The 19,365-nt window shown below is 40.8% G+C and overlaps 1 protein-coding gene across 3 annotated transcripts in view; it reads left to right on the plus strand.

The window, feature by feature from the left end:
* ADCY1 (adenylate cyclase 1) overlaps positions 1–19,365 on the plus strand; it is a 329,819-nt gene that overhangs the window by 150,348 nt on the left and 160,106 nt on the right. For all 3 annotated transcript variants that reach the window (XR_014001150.1, XR_014001151.1, XM_081165108.1), the window contains exon 3: positions 13,574–13,692. Coding sequence is in view for 1 of the 3 variants with exons in the window: in XM_081165108.1 (XP_081021234.1) it covers positions 13,574–13,692 (119 nt within the window). In the remaining 2 variants the exon portion in view is untranslated. The remainder of the gene's footprint in view (positions 1–13,573; positions 13,693–19,365) is intronic.

Below are 19,365 nucleotides of genomic sequence, written 5' to 3' on the forward strand. Positions count from 1 at the left end.
TTCATACCGGTGGTCCATAACCTTTCCCAGTCTTCAAACATAATATTGTACCCAATGTCTTGTGCCCATTTTATCATGGCTGATTTAACTGTCTCATCCTGGGTGTTCCATTTAAGCAGCAAGTTATAAATTCTCGATAATACCTTGGTCTTTGGTTCTAACAGCTCTGTCTCAAGTTTCGATTTTTCCACCTGGAATCCTGTTTTTTTGTCCAACTTAAAAACCTCGTTAATTTGGGCATAGTGAAACCAATCTTGCACCTTATCCTTTAATTTTGCAAAACTCTGCAACCTCTAATTGTCTCCAATGTTTTCTATTATTTCCCAATATTTCGGCCAGCCGGCCTCCATATTGGGTTTTTTCCGAGCCTTGGCCTCTAATGGTGATAGCCACCTCGGGGTCTTACTTTCCAGTAAGTCTTTGTATTTTGTCCAGACCATAAATATTGCTTTTCTGACAATATGGCTTTTGAACATTCCATGTGTTTTTGCCTTGTCATACCACAAATACGCATGCCAACCTAACGAATTGTTAAAGCCTTCCAGATCTAGGACATCAGTGTTTTCTAGCAAAATCCAGTCTTTCATCCAGCAGAAGGCTGCAGCTTCGTAGTATAACCTTAAGTCTGGCAGGGCAAACCCCCCTCTTTCTTTTGCATCAGTTAATATTTTAAACTTTATTCGGGGCTTTTTGCCCTGCCAAACAAACTTCGAAATATCCCTCTGCCACTTTCCAAAACATTCCACTCTGTCCACGACCTGCAAGGCTTGGAACAAAAACAACATTTTTGGCAAAACGTTCATCTTTATAGCTGCGATTCGGCCTAACAAGGATAATTTCAATCTTGACCAAATTTCTAGGTCTTTTTTAACTTCTGACCAACATTTCTCATAGTTGTCTTTAAATAAGTTCAAATTTTTGGAAGACAAGTTAACCCCCAGGTATTTCACTTTTTTAACAACATTTAAGTCTGTTTCCTTCTGAAACCCATCTGTTTCTGAAGATGTCAAATTCTTTCCTAATACCTTAGTTTTTTGTTTGTTCAACTTAAATCCCGCCACCCGACCAAATTCTTGAATCAATTCTAAAACTCTTTTAGTACTAGATTCTGGCTCCTGTAATGTTAAAACCAAGTCATCTGCAAAAGCTTTCAGTTTATATTGTTTTGATCCGACCCGTATTCCTTGTACCTGCCGGTCCTTCCTAATCATATTCAGCAACACCTCCAGGACCGAGATAAATAATAAAGGGGATAGGGGGCACCCCTGTCGTGTTCCTTTTTCAATATGGAATTCTTCTGTCACCACATTGTTCACTATCAACTTAGCTTTCTGTTCTGAATAAATTGCTTCTATTCCATTTTCAAACCCCCGTCCCACTCCCATCCCTTCCAAGTTTTTCTTCATAAACTTCCAAGAAATATTATCAAAGGCCTTCTCTGCATCGATGAATATTAACACTGCTTTAGTGTTAATATTTGTTTGTAAAAGTTCCAGAATATCAATAATGTTCCTGGTATTGTCAAACAAATGCCTGCCTGGAAGAAAGCCTGCTTGGTCCTTATGAATTACTTCATTTAGTACTTTTTTAAATCTATTTGCCAAAATGTCTGCAAATATTTTGTAATCCACATTTAGGAGTGAGATGGGACGGTAGTTCTTAAGTTGAGTCTTTTCAGTTTCCACTTTGGGTATCAGTGTGATGAATGCTTCTTTCCACGTTTCTGGTGCCCTCCCTCCCCCCATAATCTGGTTGCAAACCTCCATTAATGGTTGTATCAGGTAGTCTTTTAACGTCCTATAATACTTGGAGGTAAGTCCATCAGGGCCTGGAGATTTGCCTAGCTGCATGTTCTGAATGGCATCCTCAATTTCCTGTTGTGTTATTTTGTGATTCAAGATTGATCTCTTCTCCTGAGATAGTTCTGGTAAACCATTGTCTTTCAAAAATTGATCTATCTCAATCAATTCCTCAGGCCCTTGGGTATATAATTTTTTAAAATATTTCTGGAAACACTTTCTAATTTCTCCCGGTTTCTGAATGTTTTTCCCTTCAACTTCTAGGTTGGTAACATAATTTAATTTTTGTCTCTTTTTCAACTGCCAAGCTAGCAGTTTCCCACATTTGTTCGCCGATTCAAAAGATCTTTGTTTCATTTGTTTAATTTTCCATTCCACTTCTTGGTTTATCAGTTTCGTGTATTGTGACTGGTAGAATTTAATTTCTCTTAAAGTCTCTTTTGATTTTGGATTCAATCTTAACTTTTTCTCTCCATCTCTTATCTTCTTTAGTATCTTATCCTTTCTTCCATTCCAGAGTTTTTTCTTGATCGTATTCTGTTGTATCAGAAACCCTCTCATTACAGCTTTACTTGCGTCCCAGATTGTTCTTTTTTCCACCGAGGTGTTCAGGTTGATTTCAAAATAGTCCTTTAAAGCTTTTTGGGCCTTCTTTACAATCTCTTGGTCTCTTAACAGGTTGTCATTCATTTTCCATCTGAAGGATGGGGTGAGTCTCACTTCCATTTTCAAAGCGTTATGGTCGGAGCAGGTCTTTGGGCAGATTTCCACTCTTGTAGTCTTAGGTGCCAGCCCTCTAGTTGTCCAGATTTGGTCGATTCTTGTCCATGACAGGTGGGCCTCAGAGAAAAAAGTTCCTTCTTTACCTAAGGGGTTTCTCGTCCTCCATATATCAATCAAGTCCATATTGTCAGTTAGTTCAAAAAAAGTTTTTGGTAGTCTGCCATCCTTGGTTAAATTCTGGTTCTGTGACTTGTCCATATAAGTAGAGACCACCCCATTCATATCTCCCATCATAATGATGTTAGAGTAATCCAGATAGTCCAGTAACGTCTCATGTAGCTTCTTATAAAATTCTGATTTCCCCTCATTTGGTGCATAAATTCTTAATATCAAAACTTTTTCTCCTTGAGTTTGTATTTCAATTGCCAGGATTCTTCCTTGTTCATCTTTAAACAAAAATTTCGGTGATAGGTTCTCCTTTGCGTAGATCACCACGCCTCTCTTTTTAACTCTGTCTGATGAGATAAATTCTTGGCCTAATCTTTTGTTAATTAACACTTTCCTATGGAGCCTAGTCACATGAGTTTCTTGCAAACAAATTATATCCAAATGTTCTTTTTTCAAAATGTGGAAAATCCTTTTGCGTTTTTCCGGGGAATTTGCGCCATTAATGTTCCAACTATACAGCTGCAGAGACATCCTGTATCAATCTGTTGTTACTCTTTATGGGGTGTCTTCTTTTTTGTCCAAGTCCGAGGGTGTTGGTTCTTTTCCAGATTGCGGTAGAGGCCAAGGAACTACTGTCCCCTTCTGCAGGTCCTCTCCGTGGTCGTGTAGGAACTTCTGGCTGTCCTCTTTCGTTTTAATTTTAACCTTCTTTCCTTTGTAGTTAAATGATAAGCCTTGTGGAAACTCCCACCTGTAAGGTATCCCGTTGCTTCTCAAAAGTCTAGCTAGATCAGCGTAGTTAGCTCTGAGATCCAATAATTGTTTAGGGATATCCTTGTAAATTTCTGCTCTTCTGTCCTGGATCTCAAGTGATTTATTAAAATGGAGGTCTAGTATTTTGTCTCTCTCCTGTTTGGTCCTTAGGATAATCAAACAGTCTCTGGGCCTGTCCTTCCTGGCGACTCTTCCCAATCTAAACGCAGTTGTTATTTTAAAATCTTTGTCTTCCTTTATGTCCCAGAATTTAGAAAATTCTGTTGTCAAATAGCCGGTCAAATCCTCTTTCTCAAGCTCTGGGATAGAGCGTAATCTTAAATTATTTTCTCGATTTCTCAATTCCGCCAAAGACAGGTAGGTCTGCTGGTCACTGATGTGCTTGTGTAGTGGCCTTACCTCTCCTTTCAGTTCATCCACTTTCTGAATTGCTTGATCAGCTTTCTCATTTGCAGCCTCGGCCAATTTCCGGTTCTCAGAAGTGGCGTCCTTTAAATCCCCAATTGCTTGTGAATGTTGAGCCACTTGTTCAGTTAGTTTGGTAATTGAGGATGTGGCTAAATCAATTTTTGCTGTTTGGTCGTCAACCTTCTTATTTAAAATTGCGAATTGCTGTAGCATTTCATCTAGAAGGGTACCAGATCCCCCTGCAGCCATATCCTCAGTTGTTGGCTGCTCAGCTTCCTTTAGTGGAGCTGTTGTTGGGGGTATAGCTCCCTGTAAAACAGCAGGGACTGAAGATCTGCGAGACTGGGAGGTCAGAGTTGTTTGTACAAGTTGGCCTTTCCCTGCTTTCTGCGGATCTTGTTTTCGGATGGCCACTCATACCACAGCTGTCTATGAGTCAAGGTCAAACTGTCAAAATTTCCATGGGAAAGACAGTCCTCAAAGTAGATAACAAAACAGCAGAGAATCAAAACAAAGTTAGTTCCCAGGAGTTTGTAAATCCAAAGCTCCACTAGAGGGAGTGTTGTTACAGTTCATAAAGAAAGGAAGAAAGTTTCAGTCGCCATTAAAGTTCCTGCAGCTCAGTAAATTAACAATAGTCCTTAAAGCCTTTTCCACTTGCAGAGCCCTTTCAAAATTGCCACAAAGTCCCATCTGGAGGTGCAAGATACAGTTGCTTAATTGTATCTTCCAGTAGTGCCTCTATGTACCTATTTCAACTTTATAAATTGTATCCGCAAAGACAACCCTTTTCCCCTGCCAGCCCGGGGTTGGGTTTTAAAATTTTTAAAGTCCACAAAAGGAGAAGGTTCCCAAATTGCATCAACACAGTAACACAAAGAAGAAAAAAAGCTTGCCTTTCCTTTCAGTTGCCAGTTCCACCAATCGCATGCTTCCCCTTTTATAATCCCTTTCTGTTGCTTCCAGCTTGTCAGTTCCTTTGCCTTTGATCTCTAAGCGCTGCCGGGAGACGGACTTCCTTTTTCTCGTCTCCCGCTTTCAGCCAAATTTACAATTTGTAGTTCCGAAATAAGATACGTCTTACTCACGAGTAGGTAATTTAGGGTCCAATGTTCAAGGAAGAAAGGTCGGCGCTCATCAGCAGCAGCCGCGCGGCTTCGCTCCCGCAGAAAGAGCGATGTACTCACAGCACCGCTTCCCCTCCGCACTTCCGGAACCCCTTACGGGGTCCCTTCTTCGTTTTGGGGGTCGCTCCAGGTGCCCGCTGAGTCCCACGGCCACGAGCTCACTCTGCCCGTGGTTTTTCTTAATGGATCGTCGCTGTGCCGTAGCGAACGATCCTTTTCTGCGGAGCCCCTCTTCAGAGACTGAAGAGGACCGCCATTGCCTGTTTCGCGCCGCCTCTGGAAGTCCTGTTCCTCTTAGCTACTGATGAGCTTAGCAGAGATCGCATCCATTTTAGCCCCTTGGACTGGACACTGGGGAGTGGAGAAGGGAGTTGAAGGGGCTCATCCACACTTCAGATTTCCCCTCCTCTTCCCTCAGGGAAACCAGCTGTTCACTGCGGAATCAATGCAAACAACAGTGAGGTTTTCTCCAGATAGTCATTTGCTTCAATTTAGTGTGAAAGAGCAGGTTTTCTGGGGGAAAGCAATGGGGCAAAGGCAGAACTGCTTGGACATGGGACATGCGGAAGTGGGGACGAGTCCTAAGTGGGAGGGGGCAATAAATGGCTCGTGAGTCCACTGCCCATGGATTTCTTGGAATTTCTTGGCTGCCCTTCCTTCTTCCTGAGAGCCCTGTTTTAAAACTGTTACTAATGCTACTAAAAAGAGGCAAACTAGCTTTTACTTTTTTTAATTTTGCTTACTGGCTACAATGCACTTTTAAATGTGCCAGTTATCCCTTCGTTTTAAGTGGCACCTTGCTCTCTAGTGTTGATAGACCAGACTAGATTTTAGCTGGTTTTAATCTTCACTCACAGCTGGAATTTTCATCTGAGTCTTTTTTTCATCTACGAGATCAGTTTCAGACAGAAGTGTTGTCTAACATGTTGCCCTGACAATGCAGTGTTTGTTGCTGCTAGGTGTTTCATAGCAGAGAAGACAGTGTTAATGTTCAGCTGATTTAAGGGTGAGAAAATAAATTTGTGAGAGATCCATCTCATTGTTTAGTAACCTGCCTTGGTAGGCGAAGCAAAAGAGCATCTTGAATGATTCTCAAGCAGCAGAAACAAGGAAAGGAAATGATCCTGTATGTTCTTTCACATTCAAATGTTACAGGTACTACAATAAGCTATTATTCATAGTATTATGATGGCAACAGTAATTAGGGGAAATTGCATGCTCTTGAAACTCTCTGTTCCATTACTGCAGAGTGCTTTGTGCTATGCAGATGAAGTCAGGGATTGTGGCTGTAGCTCAGAGGTCCCATGTTTGGTTGTGGTAAGAACCACCAGGGCAAATGATGCCTCTGCTTGCAGGATTTACTGGCTGTAAGATGGTGTGTGTAGTTCATAAATGTCAGAAACCTGGAGAATGTTGACAATTACAGGAAGCGCAGTGGGAAATAACAGAAATGCTTGTGGTGGGCATTTATACTCATGGTATGATAAACATCTTTTACCAACAGAAATGGGGATGACTTTGAGGAAATTACAGAGAACAGCTGGCTTTGAGATTTTTTTAAAGAAATTTTCAGAATTTTATCACATTTCCATTTGGATATCTTCTTATCTTAACAATTACTAATGAATGCCAATATTCACTAATTTTCTGGTACTTGATTATTAATATTTTTTATTAATAATTTTTATTAAGTACAAATTAGAAAACATACATATTTACAACAAAAGAAAATACAAAGGAAAAAGAAAATACATATAACCAAGGAAAAAATTAGAGAATACTTTGCCTCTTTTCATATTTACAGTCATTTATTAATTATTAATATTTTATTCGGCCCAGCAATTTGACATGGGCCGAATTGCTGTTATCAAGATGAATGTATTGCCGAGAATGTTATTTTTATTTCAATCATTGCAAATCATTGATAAGATGGATTGTTTCAAGAAGTGGCAAAGAGATATATCTAGATTTGTCTGGCAGGGCAAAAAGCCCAGAATAAAATTTAAGATACTTACTGATACCAAAGACAGAGGGGGGTTTGCCCTGCCAGACCTTAAACTTTATTATGAATCAGCAGCTTTTTGCTGGCTGAAGGAATGGCTGCTTCTTGAAAATACAGATGTTTTGGATCTTGAAGGTTATGACAACATATTTGGGTGGCATGCATATTTGTGGTATGGCAAGGTAAAAGCACATAAGGCATTTAAAAACCATATTGTCAGGAAAGCATTGTTCAATGTCTGGATATGATATAAAGACTTTTTGGAGAGTAAAACCCCAAGGTGGCTTTCACCTATGGAAGCGAAAGCTTTGAAAAAACTTAACATGGAGGCCAAATGGCCAAAATACTGGGAAATTTTGGAACAGGAAGGTGACAAATTGAAATTGCAGAGTTATGAGAAGCTTAAAGAGAAGGTGCGAGACTGGTTACATTATTTTCAAATAAGAGAGGTTTATAATTTGGATTAAAAAATTGGTTTCCAGGTGGAAAAATCAAAATTAGAAACAGAACTGTTAGAACCCAATGCTAAGATATTCTCAAGAATGTACAATCTGCTGTTGAAATGGAATACTGAGGAAGAAACGGTAAAATCTGCAATGATAAAATGGGCACAAGATATAGGATATAATATTATGTTTGCTGACTGGGAGAAGTTGTGGACCACCGGGATTAAATTTACGGCATGTAATGCCCTAAGAGAGAATATTATGAAAATGATGTACAGGTGGTACATGACTCCAGTCAAGCTTGCAAAAATATATCATTTGCCCGATAACAAATGTTGGAAATGTAAAGAAATTGAAGGTACATTCTTTCACCTTTGGTGGACGTGCCCAAGGATTAAGGCTTTCTGGGAGATGATCTATAATGAAATGAAAAAGGTATTTAAATATACTTTCCTGAAGAAACCAGAGGCCTTTCTCCTGGGCATAGTTGGCCAATCGGTGCTAAAGAAGGATAGAACTTTCTTTATGTACGCTACAGCAGCAGCAAGAATTCTCATTGCAAAGCATTGGAAGACACAAGACTTACCCACCCTGGAAGAATGGCAGATGCAACTAATAGACTATATGGAAATGGCGGAAATGACTGGCAGAATCCGAGACCAGGGAGAAGAGTCGGTGGAAGAAGATTGGAGGAAATTTAAAACTTATTTACAGAAATATTGTAAAATTCTTGAATGCTGATGACATTGAAATGAATTGAAGGGGTTCTAGCAACAAGGTAAAATGTAAGATGGGATTGATAATAGATAAACTAATAGGATATGAATTTGCTGAACCAGTTTTTAAAAGGGATACAAAAAAGGGAGGCGTGAGGAAGTCAGGAAAATAAGTTAACTAAAGATGAGAAATTAAAAAAGAGGGAGTTTTGTTTTCTTTTATATGTGTTTTTTCTTCTTTTTTGTGTTTAATGTTTGTATTTTTGTATTTTGCAATTTTGTATTTTTCTGTTTTTGTATTTTTCTGAACTTTTCTATTGATAAAACTTAATAAAATATTAATGAAAAAAATATTAATATTTTATTAAAATAACTTCATTTATAAGGAAATAAAATGATAAAAGAAAAACAAGAAAATGTGTGAAAAGTGCAGAAAGTATAGTGTAATACAATTAGTATAATCCAGAGGTTTTCAACCTGTGTGCCTCAGCACCTTCAGGGGTGGCTATGGGATGGCTCTCCTCTTTCTCTCCCTCTTCATGCCTGGATATCTGAAAATCTCTCTGTCTCTCCACCCTCCCTCCCCCCCCCACCTGAATCCTTCTCCTTCTGCTTTCTGCCTTCCAGTCATGTCCCAGATTCCTTCTCTCCCTCCTTCCCATCCACTCTCCATTTCTGGAAAGGAGTTGCCTTGGCTGTGAGGAGCAGCCAGTGCAAAGTGGGAAGTTTGCCTTATTAACTGTGGCAGGGAAGGGTGGAGGCTGAGGTTTCTCCAGAAAGAGAGAGGGCAAGAGGGCTGCTCTGGTACCTGCCTTCTGCTCACAAGGAAATAGCAACAGCCCATGCCAGCACCTGGATGGCTAAAGCTGAGCATGGGGGGGGGGGTTGAGGGGGGGCTGCTGTTAGTGGGAAAGGGTTTTCATCCCTGCTCTGGACAAAGGGTTGTTTTCATCCCTTCTCCTTCCAAGCAAAGCCTAACTGTGTGTGATCATAATGGTACCCGACTGTTCTACAGGGAGCACAAGATGCTGTTAGGCCTCCTAGTAGGTCTGATCATGATTCCTTTACTTCAGTTTTACTAGCTCTTCAAAATGGAGCCACCAGGTCTCTTTGCTAGATTGCAAAGCCATTCAAAAGAATATCCAGCACTTTCTCCCAGTAAGTATGTTGTTGTTTAGTCGTTTAGTCGTGTCCGACTCTTTGTGACCCCATGGACCAGAGCACACCAGGCACTCCTGTCTTCCACTGCCTGCCGCAGTTTGGTCAAACTCATGCTGGTAGCTTCGAGAACACTATCCAACCATTTTGTCCTCTGTCGACCCCTTCTCCTTGTGCCCTCCATCTTTCCCAACATCAGGGTCTTTTCCAGGGAGTCTTCTCTTCTCATGAGGTGGCCAAAGTATTGGAGTCTCAGCTTCAGGATCTGTCCTTCCAGTGACCACTCAGGGCTGATTTCCTTAAGAATGGATAGGTTTGATCTTCTTGCAGTCCATGGGACTCTCAAGAGTCTCCTCCAGCAACATAATTCAAAAGCATCAATTCTTCGGCGATCAGCCTTCTTTATGGTCCAGCTCTCATTTCCATACATCACTACTGGGAAAACCATAGCTTTTACTATATGGACCTTTGTTGGCAAGGTGATGTCTCTACTTTTTAAGATGCTGTCTAGGTTTGTCATTGCTTTTCTCCCAAGAAGCAGACGTCTTTTAATTTCGTGACTGCTGTCACCATCTGCCATGATCATGGAGCCCAAGAAAGCAAAATATCTCACTGCCTCCATTTCTTCCCCTTCTATTTGCCAGGAGGTGATGGGCCCAGTGGCCATGATCTTCGTTTTTTTGATGTTGAGCTTCAGACCATATTTTGCGCTCTCCTCTTTCACCCTCAATAAAAGATTCTTTAATTCCTCCTCACTTTCTGCCATCAAAGTTGTGTCATCTGGCTATCTACATATTAGTTTCCTAATATAAGTTTCCTAGCTGGCAATAATTTAGATACAATATTGTCCAGTACTTGAAAATACTTAAACAAAGCTTGTTCTGGAATTCTTCCCAGATTGTCTTGATAAGTTGATGCAGTAATGGCAGAGCGCTTCAGAGTTTGCCTATTTTCTTTGCTTTCTTTTCTCTTTTCCGTCTGTGGATGTATTTACCATAATGGTGGAGACTTGTTTGCGATGCAAAGTGGAAAGAGAGAAGGGGATTTGTCAAGAGATTTGTCAATGTTTTCAGGTTCTGCAGGGGATGTTTAACTTATTGTAGATTTGATTGTACAGTGGTACCTCAGGTTACATACGCTTCAGGTTACAGACGCTTCAGGTTACAGACTCCGCTAACCCAGAAATAGTACCTCGGGTTAAGAACTTTGCTTCAGGATGAGAACAGAAATCGCGCGGTGGCAGCGGGGGGCCCCATTAACTAAAGTGGTGCTTCAGGTTAAGAACAGTTTCAGATTAAGAACGGACCTCCGGAACGAATTAAGTTCTTAACCCAAAGTACCACTGTATTCAGGAATGCTTCTGCATTTTCAGAAACCTCAAACTTATGAGCTTGGTCCTGATATTTTTATGCAAAATTTTGCTGGGAACAGTGTGAAATTTTCCAGTTGCCAGGCTTTGGGGAATTTTTTCCCCTTGCAATGAAACTTCTTGGGTGAAATCTGAGAAAATTATATCTTGCTGTCCTCCCATACAAAGGGTGAAGAAAGAGACATTTGACGGAAAATACTTAGGATCTTGTCTCTTACATTAGTTCACAAAAATTGAGCAATTATAATGTTGGAACGAGTCACAGTTTTCCATCTTGTTACCAGTATAATCTTGACTTGGTTTATTTCTCTCTCATATATATATATATATATATATATATATATATATATATATATATTCCATATAGAAAGTTACTTTTGTTTCACAACCATTATATTCCAATTCAACCAAACTAGTGACTTCCCACTCTCCCAACATCGATGCTTATAACCCAAATTACATACAATCACATTTTAAGGTTCCATCTTATCTAATTTCATTCTCTGTAACATGTTTCTTAATACGTTCTGTTATTTTCTTACACTTCAAACCCCACTGTGGTATTCACATAAGGGAAATAACTTTTTATATAGATTAGTATATTCCAGTCTTCTTTAAAATATTCTAAATTTGTATCTTTTATCAGTGCTGTCAATTTTGCCATCTCCGCATATTCCAAGATTTTCATCAGCCATTCTCCCTTTGAGGATGTTCTCTTCTCCTTCCATTTCTGTGCATAGAGAATCCTTGCCACTGGAGTCACATACATACGGTAAATACTGCTGAGGCTTTCTTTGGGATTTCGCTGTCTAGTATCCCCAGCAGGAAGGATTCTGGCCTCTTAGGAAAAGTCACTTTATTCCCCCCCCCCCCAATTTCATTAATATCATGTCCCCAAAGGTCTTTGCTTTTCTGCAGGTTCACCACATATGATAGAATGACCCCTTACATTTCCAATTAATTTAACATAATTTTCACATAAACCTACTTCAAAGTTTGACCTTTGTTCTTCAAATCCATTTTTAAAATCTTTTTTTAAAATATAGATTTCATTTAATTTATGATATTGGAACCAGTTACCCACTGAGTTCATATTACCCACTGAACTCACATTCATTGTCCTGAAAACTCTTTAATTCTCTTTATATAGCCCATTTGCATTGCATATTTGTTTATGTGCTCAAGCCTCCATTGGTGATAACCATAAGGAGGTTTTATGTTCCAGAAGACTTTTAGTTCTCCTCCACACCTCCATCAGACTCCTTGATTTGTTTGATTTCAATGCTTTGATTTTCCAGCGGAGATAGCAGCTTTTAAAAGAAGTCTTCCATAAGTGCTTCTCTTTGTGAAGGAGGGCATCTGATGCCAATTACTCTTTACTTGGGATTCCAAGAATGAGATCTGCTTATCTGCAATACTCTGATTCGCTTGTGTAACCATCTCATGCATATTCAAATGTTGTTCAAATTCATTCTTTTTTTATGTAGCTCTGAAAGCTCTTCAGCCATATCTTTTTTAATCTCAGTGAGATCTTTCTGCATTGGTTTGTAAGGCACTAGTATTTATATCATTTCCAGCCGCCTCCCCCCCACCCATCTTTTTTTGGCTTGGCCATTGCTTGCACAGTTGGGTTTGTTTCTTACTTAATTCTGGTATTCATAGTGCTCATAATTAATCCTCTTCAAGATTAGTGGTAGCGTGGAATAGGAAAGGAAATATTTACCCAAGTAGTGAAAGTCTTTGTTCACACAGTCTGGTAATTTAGCTGTCCCGAAAATACTTAGCAGACAGGAGAGGGGAGTCAGTGCTAATGCACCATGTCCAGGCCAGAAGGGTTAATTTTCTGATACTTACCACAACATGTATCAATGAAAGACAGCAACATGTCATTGGTAAAAATCAGTATTTGGCACTTTGTCGTTGGAGCTTTTGGATACTACTGTGTATCAGATTTCATACATCTGTTATGTCATATATACGTGTAAACAGGTCTACACAAGGAGAAGTACATTATGTAGTGCTGGCAGGAGGGAAAATATAATTTTTAATTTCAAGGTCACAACCTCATATTCCTAAGAGACAGTATCAGACGAGACGCTAGAGCAACCTTTCACAACCTTGGGTCCACAGATGTTTGACTACAACTTCCATAATTCCTGACCACTGATCCTGATAGCTAGGAAGGATGGGAGTGCAGTCCAAAAGCATTTTGGAGCCCAGGATTGAGAAAGGCTGCTCTAGAGGCTCAGTTTGAACATGCAGATTTCTGGAGAGGAGGTGGCAGCTGCTGTGCTTCTTCCCCCAGTTCTGCTGCTGCTGTGCTCTCTGGGGCTGAGTTGTGGTTTGGTTTAGCTTAGCATGTCACCTGATTTCAGGTTTGTGGTTGGTCTGCTCCAGACAAACTATGAGCTATAAACAAAGAACAAGACATGGTTACAGCTTATGGTTGTGTCTAGAGTGAAATAAACCACACCCCCAAGTTCAGATGATGGACTAATGCCAAACCTAAGCTACCTGGCTTAGACTTAGGTAGCAAGGCAGCAGGACCAAGGGAGGAGCACAGCAGTAACAATCTTCTCTCCAGGGCTGTTTGTAATTGGGTCTATACACTGAAAAATCACTAAAACTTCTTACTTTAAAAAAAGCAATCTTCTCTCCAGGAAACTGGGGGTTCACACTAAGCTAGATCTTTAGATGGAACTGAGAAATATTAAATGCCTTGGTGTCACGATCAACATTTTAGATGCTTGAGGTTTTTCTAATTGGGATTCCTTGCTTGATTTTATGTGTCGATGTTATCCTGCATACAAATTTGATCAGATGAACTATTCAAGATTAATAGCAGTTTTGACAACTATGCTTTTGTTTTTGTTTAACTTTTAGGAGCGACTTCTGATGAGTCTTTTGCCCAGGAATGTTGCCATGGAAATGAAGGAAGATTTCCTGAAGCCACCTGAAAGGATTTTCCATAAAATTTATATTCAGAGACATGACAATGTTAGGTAGGACTGATGCAAGCTTGCAAAATGTAAAGTCTTACAGACATCTCACATGCACATATAGTGAAGGGTCGTCTTAGCTGATTCTTCTGGGACTGTAGCAGTTCAAAGGATGGAGTGGTGGCTTTGCTTCTAATTCATTGAAGGGGAGAGGAGTGAAGGCACAGGCACAAGCTGAGGTGCTCCAGAATAGGTCTGAATCAGTAAAAAAAATTCTAATTATTATTAGGGGAATACCGTATTTTTCACCCTATAGGACGCACCGACCCATAGGACGCACCTAGTTTTTTTCGGGGGAAATAAAGCCCCCCCCCCGGGGCTCCCTAAGCTGCAGATATCTGCCCGAAGCGCGGGGCGCTCTGCTTCAGCGCGCCCCACGCTCCAGGCAGCAGGCAGCTATTCGCAGCCTAGGGAGCCCTGTGGGAACTCCCGCGGGCTCCCCAGGCTTGCTGATAGCTTCCTAAAGTCTGGAGAGCAAGAGGGGTCGGTGTGCACCGACCCCTCTCGCTCTCCAAGCTTCAGCGAAAGCCTGCATTCGCCCCATAGGATGCACACAGATTTCCCCTTCATTTTTGGAGGGGGAAAAGTGCGTTCTATAGGGCAAAAAATACGGTAAGTTTTCTTTCAAAGCTATGAACCTCGCTTTTTGCATGCAGAGCATTCAACACAGTGCCCTAGTGCAGCCCCAGCCTCACAGACCATCTCTGGAAGTAGCCCAGAAACCCACTACAATATTCCTGGCCCTGTTTTGGATCCCAAATGCCATTTGGAATAGAAACTCACCCTGTCCCCATGCCAAGCATCATCAGTGTAGCATTTTTGCTCACATACAAAGGCATATACAGTATACAGGCCTCGGTCCTATAAACCTAAAGGAGCATCTCCACCCCCATCGTTCAGCCGAGGTCCAGCGCCGAGGGCCTTCTGGCAGTTCCCTCACTGTGAGGAGTGAGGTTACAGGGAACCAAACAGAGGGCCTTCTAGTGGCGCCCGCCCTGTGGAACGCCCTCCGTTCAGATCTCAAGGAAATAAGCAGCTCTCCTATTTTTAAAAGACTTCTTAAGGCAGCCCTGTTTAGGGAAGTTTTTAATATTTAATGCAGTATTGTTTTTAACATTCGATTGGGAGCTGCCCAGAGTGGCTGGGGAAACTCAGCCAGATGGGCGGGGTATAAATAATATATTATTATTATTATTATTATTATTATTATTATTATTATTATTATTATTCCTATCTCTGCAAAAACAAATCAACTGAAACAGCCCTTGTTTAGCTTGTTTATAGGTAATGATCCTGATATGTACCACTTCTGTATCAAACCACCCATTTATTCTGTACACAGGATTTGAGTTCTTCTTTCTTCTTTTGTTTTCCTAAGGTTCTTTTTATGAAGGTTGTTCTGCTGAATTTTACTTTATGGCTGCATAGAGCTTCCAGTTAGAATTATTTGCAGCTGTTGTTTTGTTTACTCACAGCGAACTCTCTCTGTGGTTTGGTTCTCAAAGTCTTTGAACTTAAATCTATTTGTTTTATGCAAAAAGAATACAGGAAAGAATTCTTATAATCACCTCTGCTCCCAGTAGTAAAGCTGCAAAGACCATGAAAGCCTCAGAGGACCATATCAAAAGAGAAAGATCAAGGAGCTAAAAGCTGACATGAAAACTGGAACCAGAATAATTGCCCAAGAAGATATAGACAGGAGCCTATATATTTCAATCTAATCATGAATATGTGTGTCAGAGTTTCACATGTATATGCACATAAAACAAATTTGGAATTGGTTTAAAACATCAGTCTAAAGAGAACTTGAAGTCCATCTGACCTCTGAAAGCTCTGCTCCTTAATCCGAAGTTGCTCAACAGGGAGGAAAAGACACTCTGAACCTGCTGAGAAACAGTCTGAAAACAATCCCTTCACATCTTCCAGAATTCAGTCCTGGTATTGCAAATAGATTCTGGGGCTGATCAAGTTTACAGGACCATTTGCAGCTATCCCCACCACCACAGGAACCCAGATCACCAGCAGTTCTCTGCTTGAGATAATGGCTCTTCCAAGAGCAGCAAGGAATAACTCCGGGTGCAACAGTGGAAAGTCCAGGAACATATGAATTCAGGAGCTGGATCTCTTTTCCTTGTTTGCAAACACACTGTGTAAAACTTTTATCTGCTGAATTTCTGCCTATTCTACTGGTATTATACACAGGAACCTTATCAGATAATAGAGGCTAGCTGTAAAATTGACCCTTTAGATTGACCCTGTTTTATTTCAGAATTTTTGAGCTGGCAATATATAGTGAATCCCCGCTCACCCTGTCAGCTGCCTCTAGAACCATGCATTTCATTCTCGGCTGTCACCAGCATTTCACATGCCACCTACCCAGCTGTCCTCAAAGTTTGTGTCCTGAAAAGCCACCCAATATTACCACCCTATCTCCTTCCCTCCCTCCCTCTGCAGTCCAGCCATTGGCCTCAGGAGCCCGAAAAGGTTCCTGGCCCCTGGCTCCACCAGCCATGCTTGCACCTACCTAGTCCACATCCAGGAATCAACACTCGGCTGTTGATGTTCCATGGCTTAAACGTCAGCTTGACATACAAAAATAAAGAATGTGGAGCTTTTCCTTGCATGGAGTTAAAAGTCATGCATTGAGATACGCTTGTTTAATTTCTGCATGTTTTGATTCCATTAAAGCACAGCAGCAAAACCAGTAAAGCTGGCAATCTTAAAAGTAAGTCCCATTGCAGCCAGTTTTCCTCCCTTCTGAGTCAGCTGGTTTGAGATGCCAGCTGAGGGATAGCATGTGATGGCATTAGATAAAGCAGTCTAGTCAATGAAAACTTACACCATAATGAGCGTTTTAGGCTTTAAGTGGCACAAGACTCTTGAGTTGTGTTTGCTACAATAGCTACTCTCTGGAAAAGGTTTAGGATAAGATACAGGATATTTTTAGTAAGTCTGCAGCTGTTTTATGCATGGCAGTTACCCATCTTTTCAGTTAGAGAGGATGCAAGGAGCTCTTTCCTGACTCCCGGATTATGAGCTTCCAATTTCCCCAGGAAATCAAAATAGTGGCAGAAGTTTCTCTCTTAGGAACAGATGCAGCAGTAAAGGTGAAATCACATACAACATATGGTTTCTCCCACAGCAGAACTTACATAAACAGGATGCAGATGATGCTCTGGAAGAATTATTGTGGTTGGCCATGATGTGATGGTTTTCCAAACTTTGAAAACTGTTTCTCTCTTCAGTGTCCATGATAATATTCATCATTAACATGTAAGAGCTGCATAGCTGGGATTTAAGCAGGCTACAATAATGGGCAAATCATAAATTACACAAAACCACATTTTGATAGTTGAGAGGATAAAACTAGAAAGATGTGATTATTTTCACATTGTGTGTGTGGTGAACTTTATTAGCCTCTCTGCTGGGTTTCTTTGCCAATGCTATATAAGTATATATAATGTGAGTTTACTGTGCATATTTTAAAATGTGTTTTCTCTCTAATTTTCCCGCACCAGGGAACTTTTGTTAAGCAGCTAAAGGGCTAAAATTGCATGTTACAGCACAGCCTTCTGTACCATTTCTGTAGTATTTGCCCAGTAGCTGCTTCTTTACTGCAAACAAAGTAGCCTTGTGAGTGAGAGATTTGCAGTGGAAAAATATGGCTTGCCACTTTCCCCCTGAAATCTCCCTCACATTATTTCCCCCTATGTGCCTCCTGCCTCATGTTTATGAGGTGAGCATTTATCTGTATGGAACACCAATGGGGTAAAAGTGCCTGGAGGAACGGCTAAGGGAGCTGGGCATGTTTAGCCTGGAGAAGAGGAGGTTAAGGGGTGATATGATAGCCATGTTCAAATATCTAAAAGGATGTCACATAGAGGAGGGAGAAAGGTTGTTTTCTGCTGCTCCAGAGAAGCGGACACGGAGCAATGGATCCAAACTACAAGAAAGAAGATTCCACCTAAACATTAGGAAGAACTTCCTGACAGTAAGAGCTGTTCGACAGTGGAATTTGCTGCCAAGGAGTGTGGTGGAGTCTCCTCCTTTGGAGGTCTTTAAGCAGAGGCTTGACAACCATATGTCAGGAGTGCTCTGATGGTGTTTCCTGCTTGGCAGGGGGTTGGACTTGATGGCCCTTGTGGTCTTTTCCAACTCTATGATTCTATGATTCTAAGGATTACAGTAAAAGTGGCAGGAAGAAATGAAGTTGCTGCATATGACACCCCCGCCTGGTCTTGCCTACAGAGTTGGTTGGCTAGTGCTAAACATAGCTGCATTATAATGTGTACTTAGGCCCTTAGTCTGCAAGTCTGGCTCCTCTATTTCAAAGTGTCCTTCAGGATGGTATGCAACCTATCCCTGCTACAAGGTGCTCTGATGTTCAGCACTGCAGGACAGCCTTGTGCTGGCTTCTGGTTCTGCACTGCCTTAATGGAGGCAGCCCCCATGACAGCGGGAGAGAGTAGGCAATGGAGAAACCAGGATCATTGAGGGTAATTATCCTTTCAAATTCCCCCCAGGGATGGCGTACGGGCTTCACTTGCAGTTCATTTCAGTACCTGGCTTTCACTTTGGCATGGAATGCAGGGGCCAGGGAAGCATTGAGTGCAAAAGTACTTTGCCTGCTGAAAACCTTCCAATGCCGCCATTAAGAAGCAGAGGTTCTCCTGTTAATTAGAGCTTAATTGGACTAAAGTGCAGGTGTGTGCTAGAAGAGATGAGATCACAAACTGTGGAACAAACCAACTGCAAGGATTTTAAGGTTTGAATTTGAGATAAGACTTCATTCGGTGCAAAAGATGATGGGGTGGGGATCCTACGGTTTGTTTATTTAAAGTTTTTCTCTCTACAGTTATGATTCGGCAACCCTCCCCTGAATGTTAGTTCAAATTATACTTGTACAAATGAGGATGGAAGAAATTGGATTAAAAATATGGATGATAACATCAAAAGGAACTGTGTGTGTAAAAAGGGGGGAAAGGGAGGGAAGCTCTATTTTGCAAAAGTTTTACAATGGAATCATAGAGCTGACACTTCACCATCCTTTATTATCTACAAAGTGAATTGAATAACGCTAAGAGGACTTGGAATTTAATTTAATTGGAAGGATAATTGGCCATATATCTCCACCTGGAAGGATGAAAGGAGTCTATGAGCTGCCAAGCAACTGATAAGGTTCTATATTGAGTCATCAGCAATATATCCGACTCTTCTTCCCAGGCGAGGGGGGAAAATAGTGACAACAGTTTATTTACCAAGGCAGAGTGACTTTTGCATCTGTTGTTAAAGTTCTCGGTGCAAAACAATGAAGCACAGGACAGAGCGATGGAGAAACTTCTGGAACAACAATGGGATATTATCTCCACCCAAGGCACGATGGATAGCAGTAACAAACAGGGAAAAGAAAGACATAACATCTTACAAGGACAGAAAGAAACAACATGGACAGAATAATTGCCGCACACAGGAAGAACAAGGATATAGTTTGAGTCCCTCACTTGAAGTTTCATAAATCATTTAGTGTGTCAACACAAAGAGAAGTTATTAATACTGCAGTTGTTGTATAAGGGATTATTATTATAACTAGAATGTAATTGAAACTAATAAGATTTTGGACCGCAGAAATAAAGAGAACCAGAAAGCCATCAAATCTAGCATCTGGGGGGGCACTTT

The sequence above is a fragment of the Podarcis bocagei genome (genome assembly GCF_964188305.1).
Source record: "Podarcis bocagei genome assembly, chromosome: 12".
In the NCBI taxonomy this organism is placed as follows: domain Eukaryota; kingdom Metazoa; phylum Chordata; class Lepidosauria; order Squamata; family Lacertidae; genus Podarcis; species Podarcis bocagei.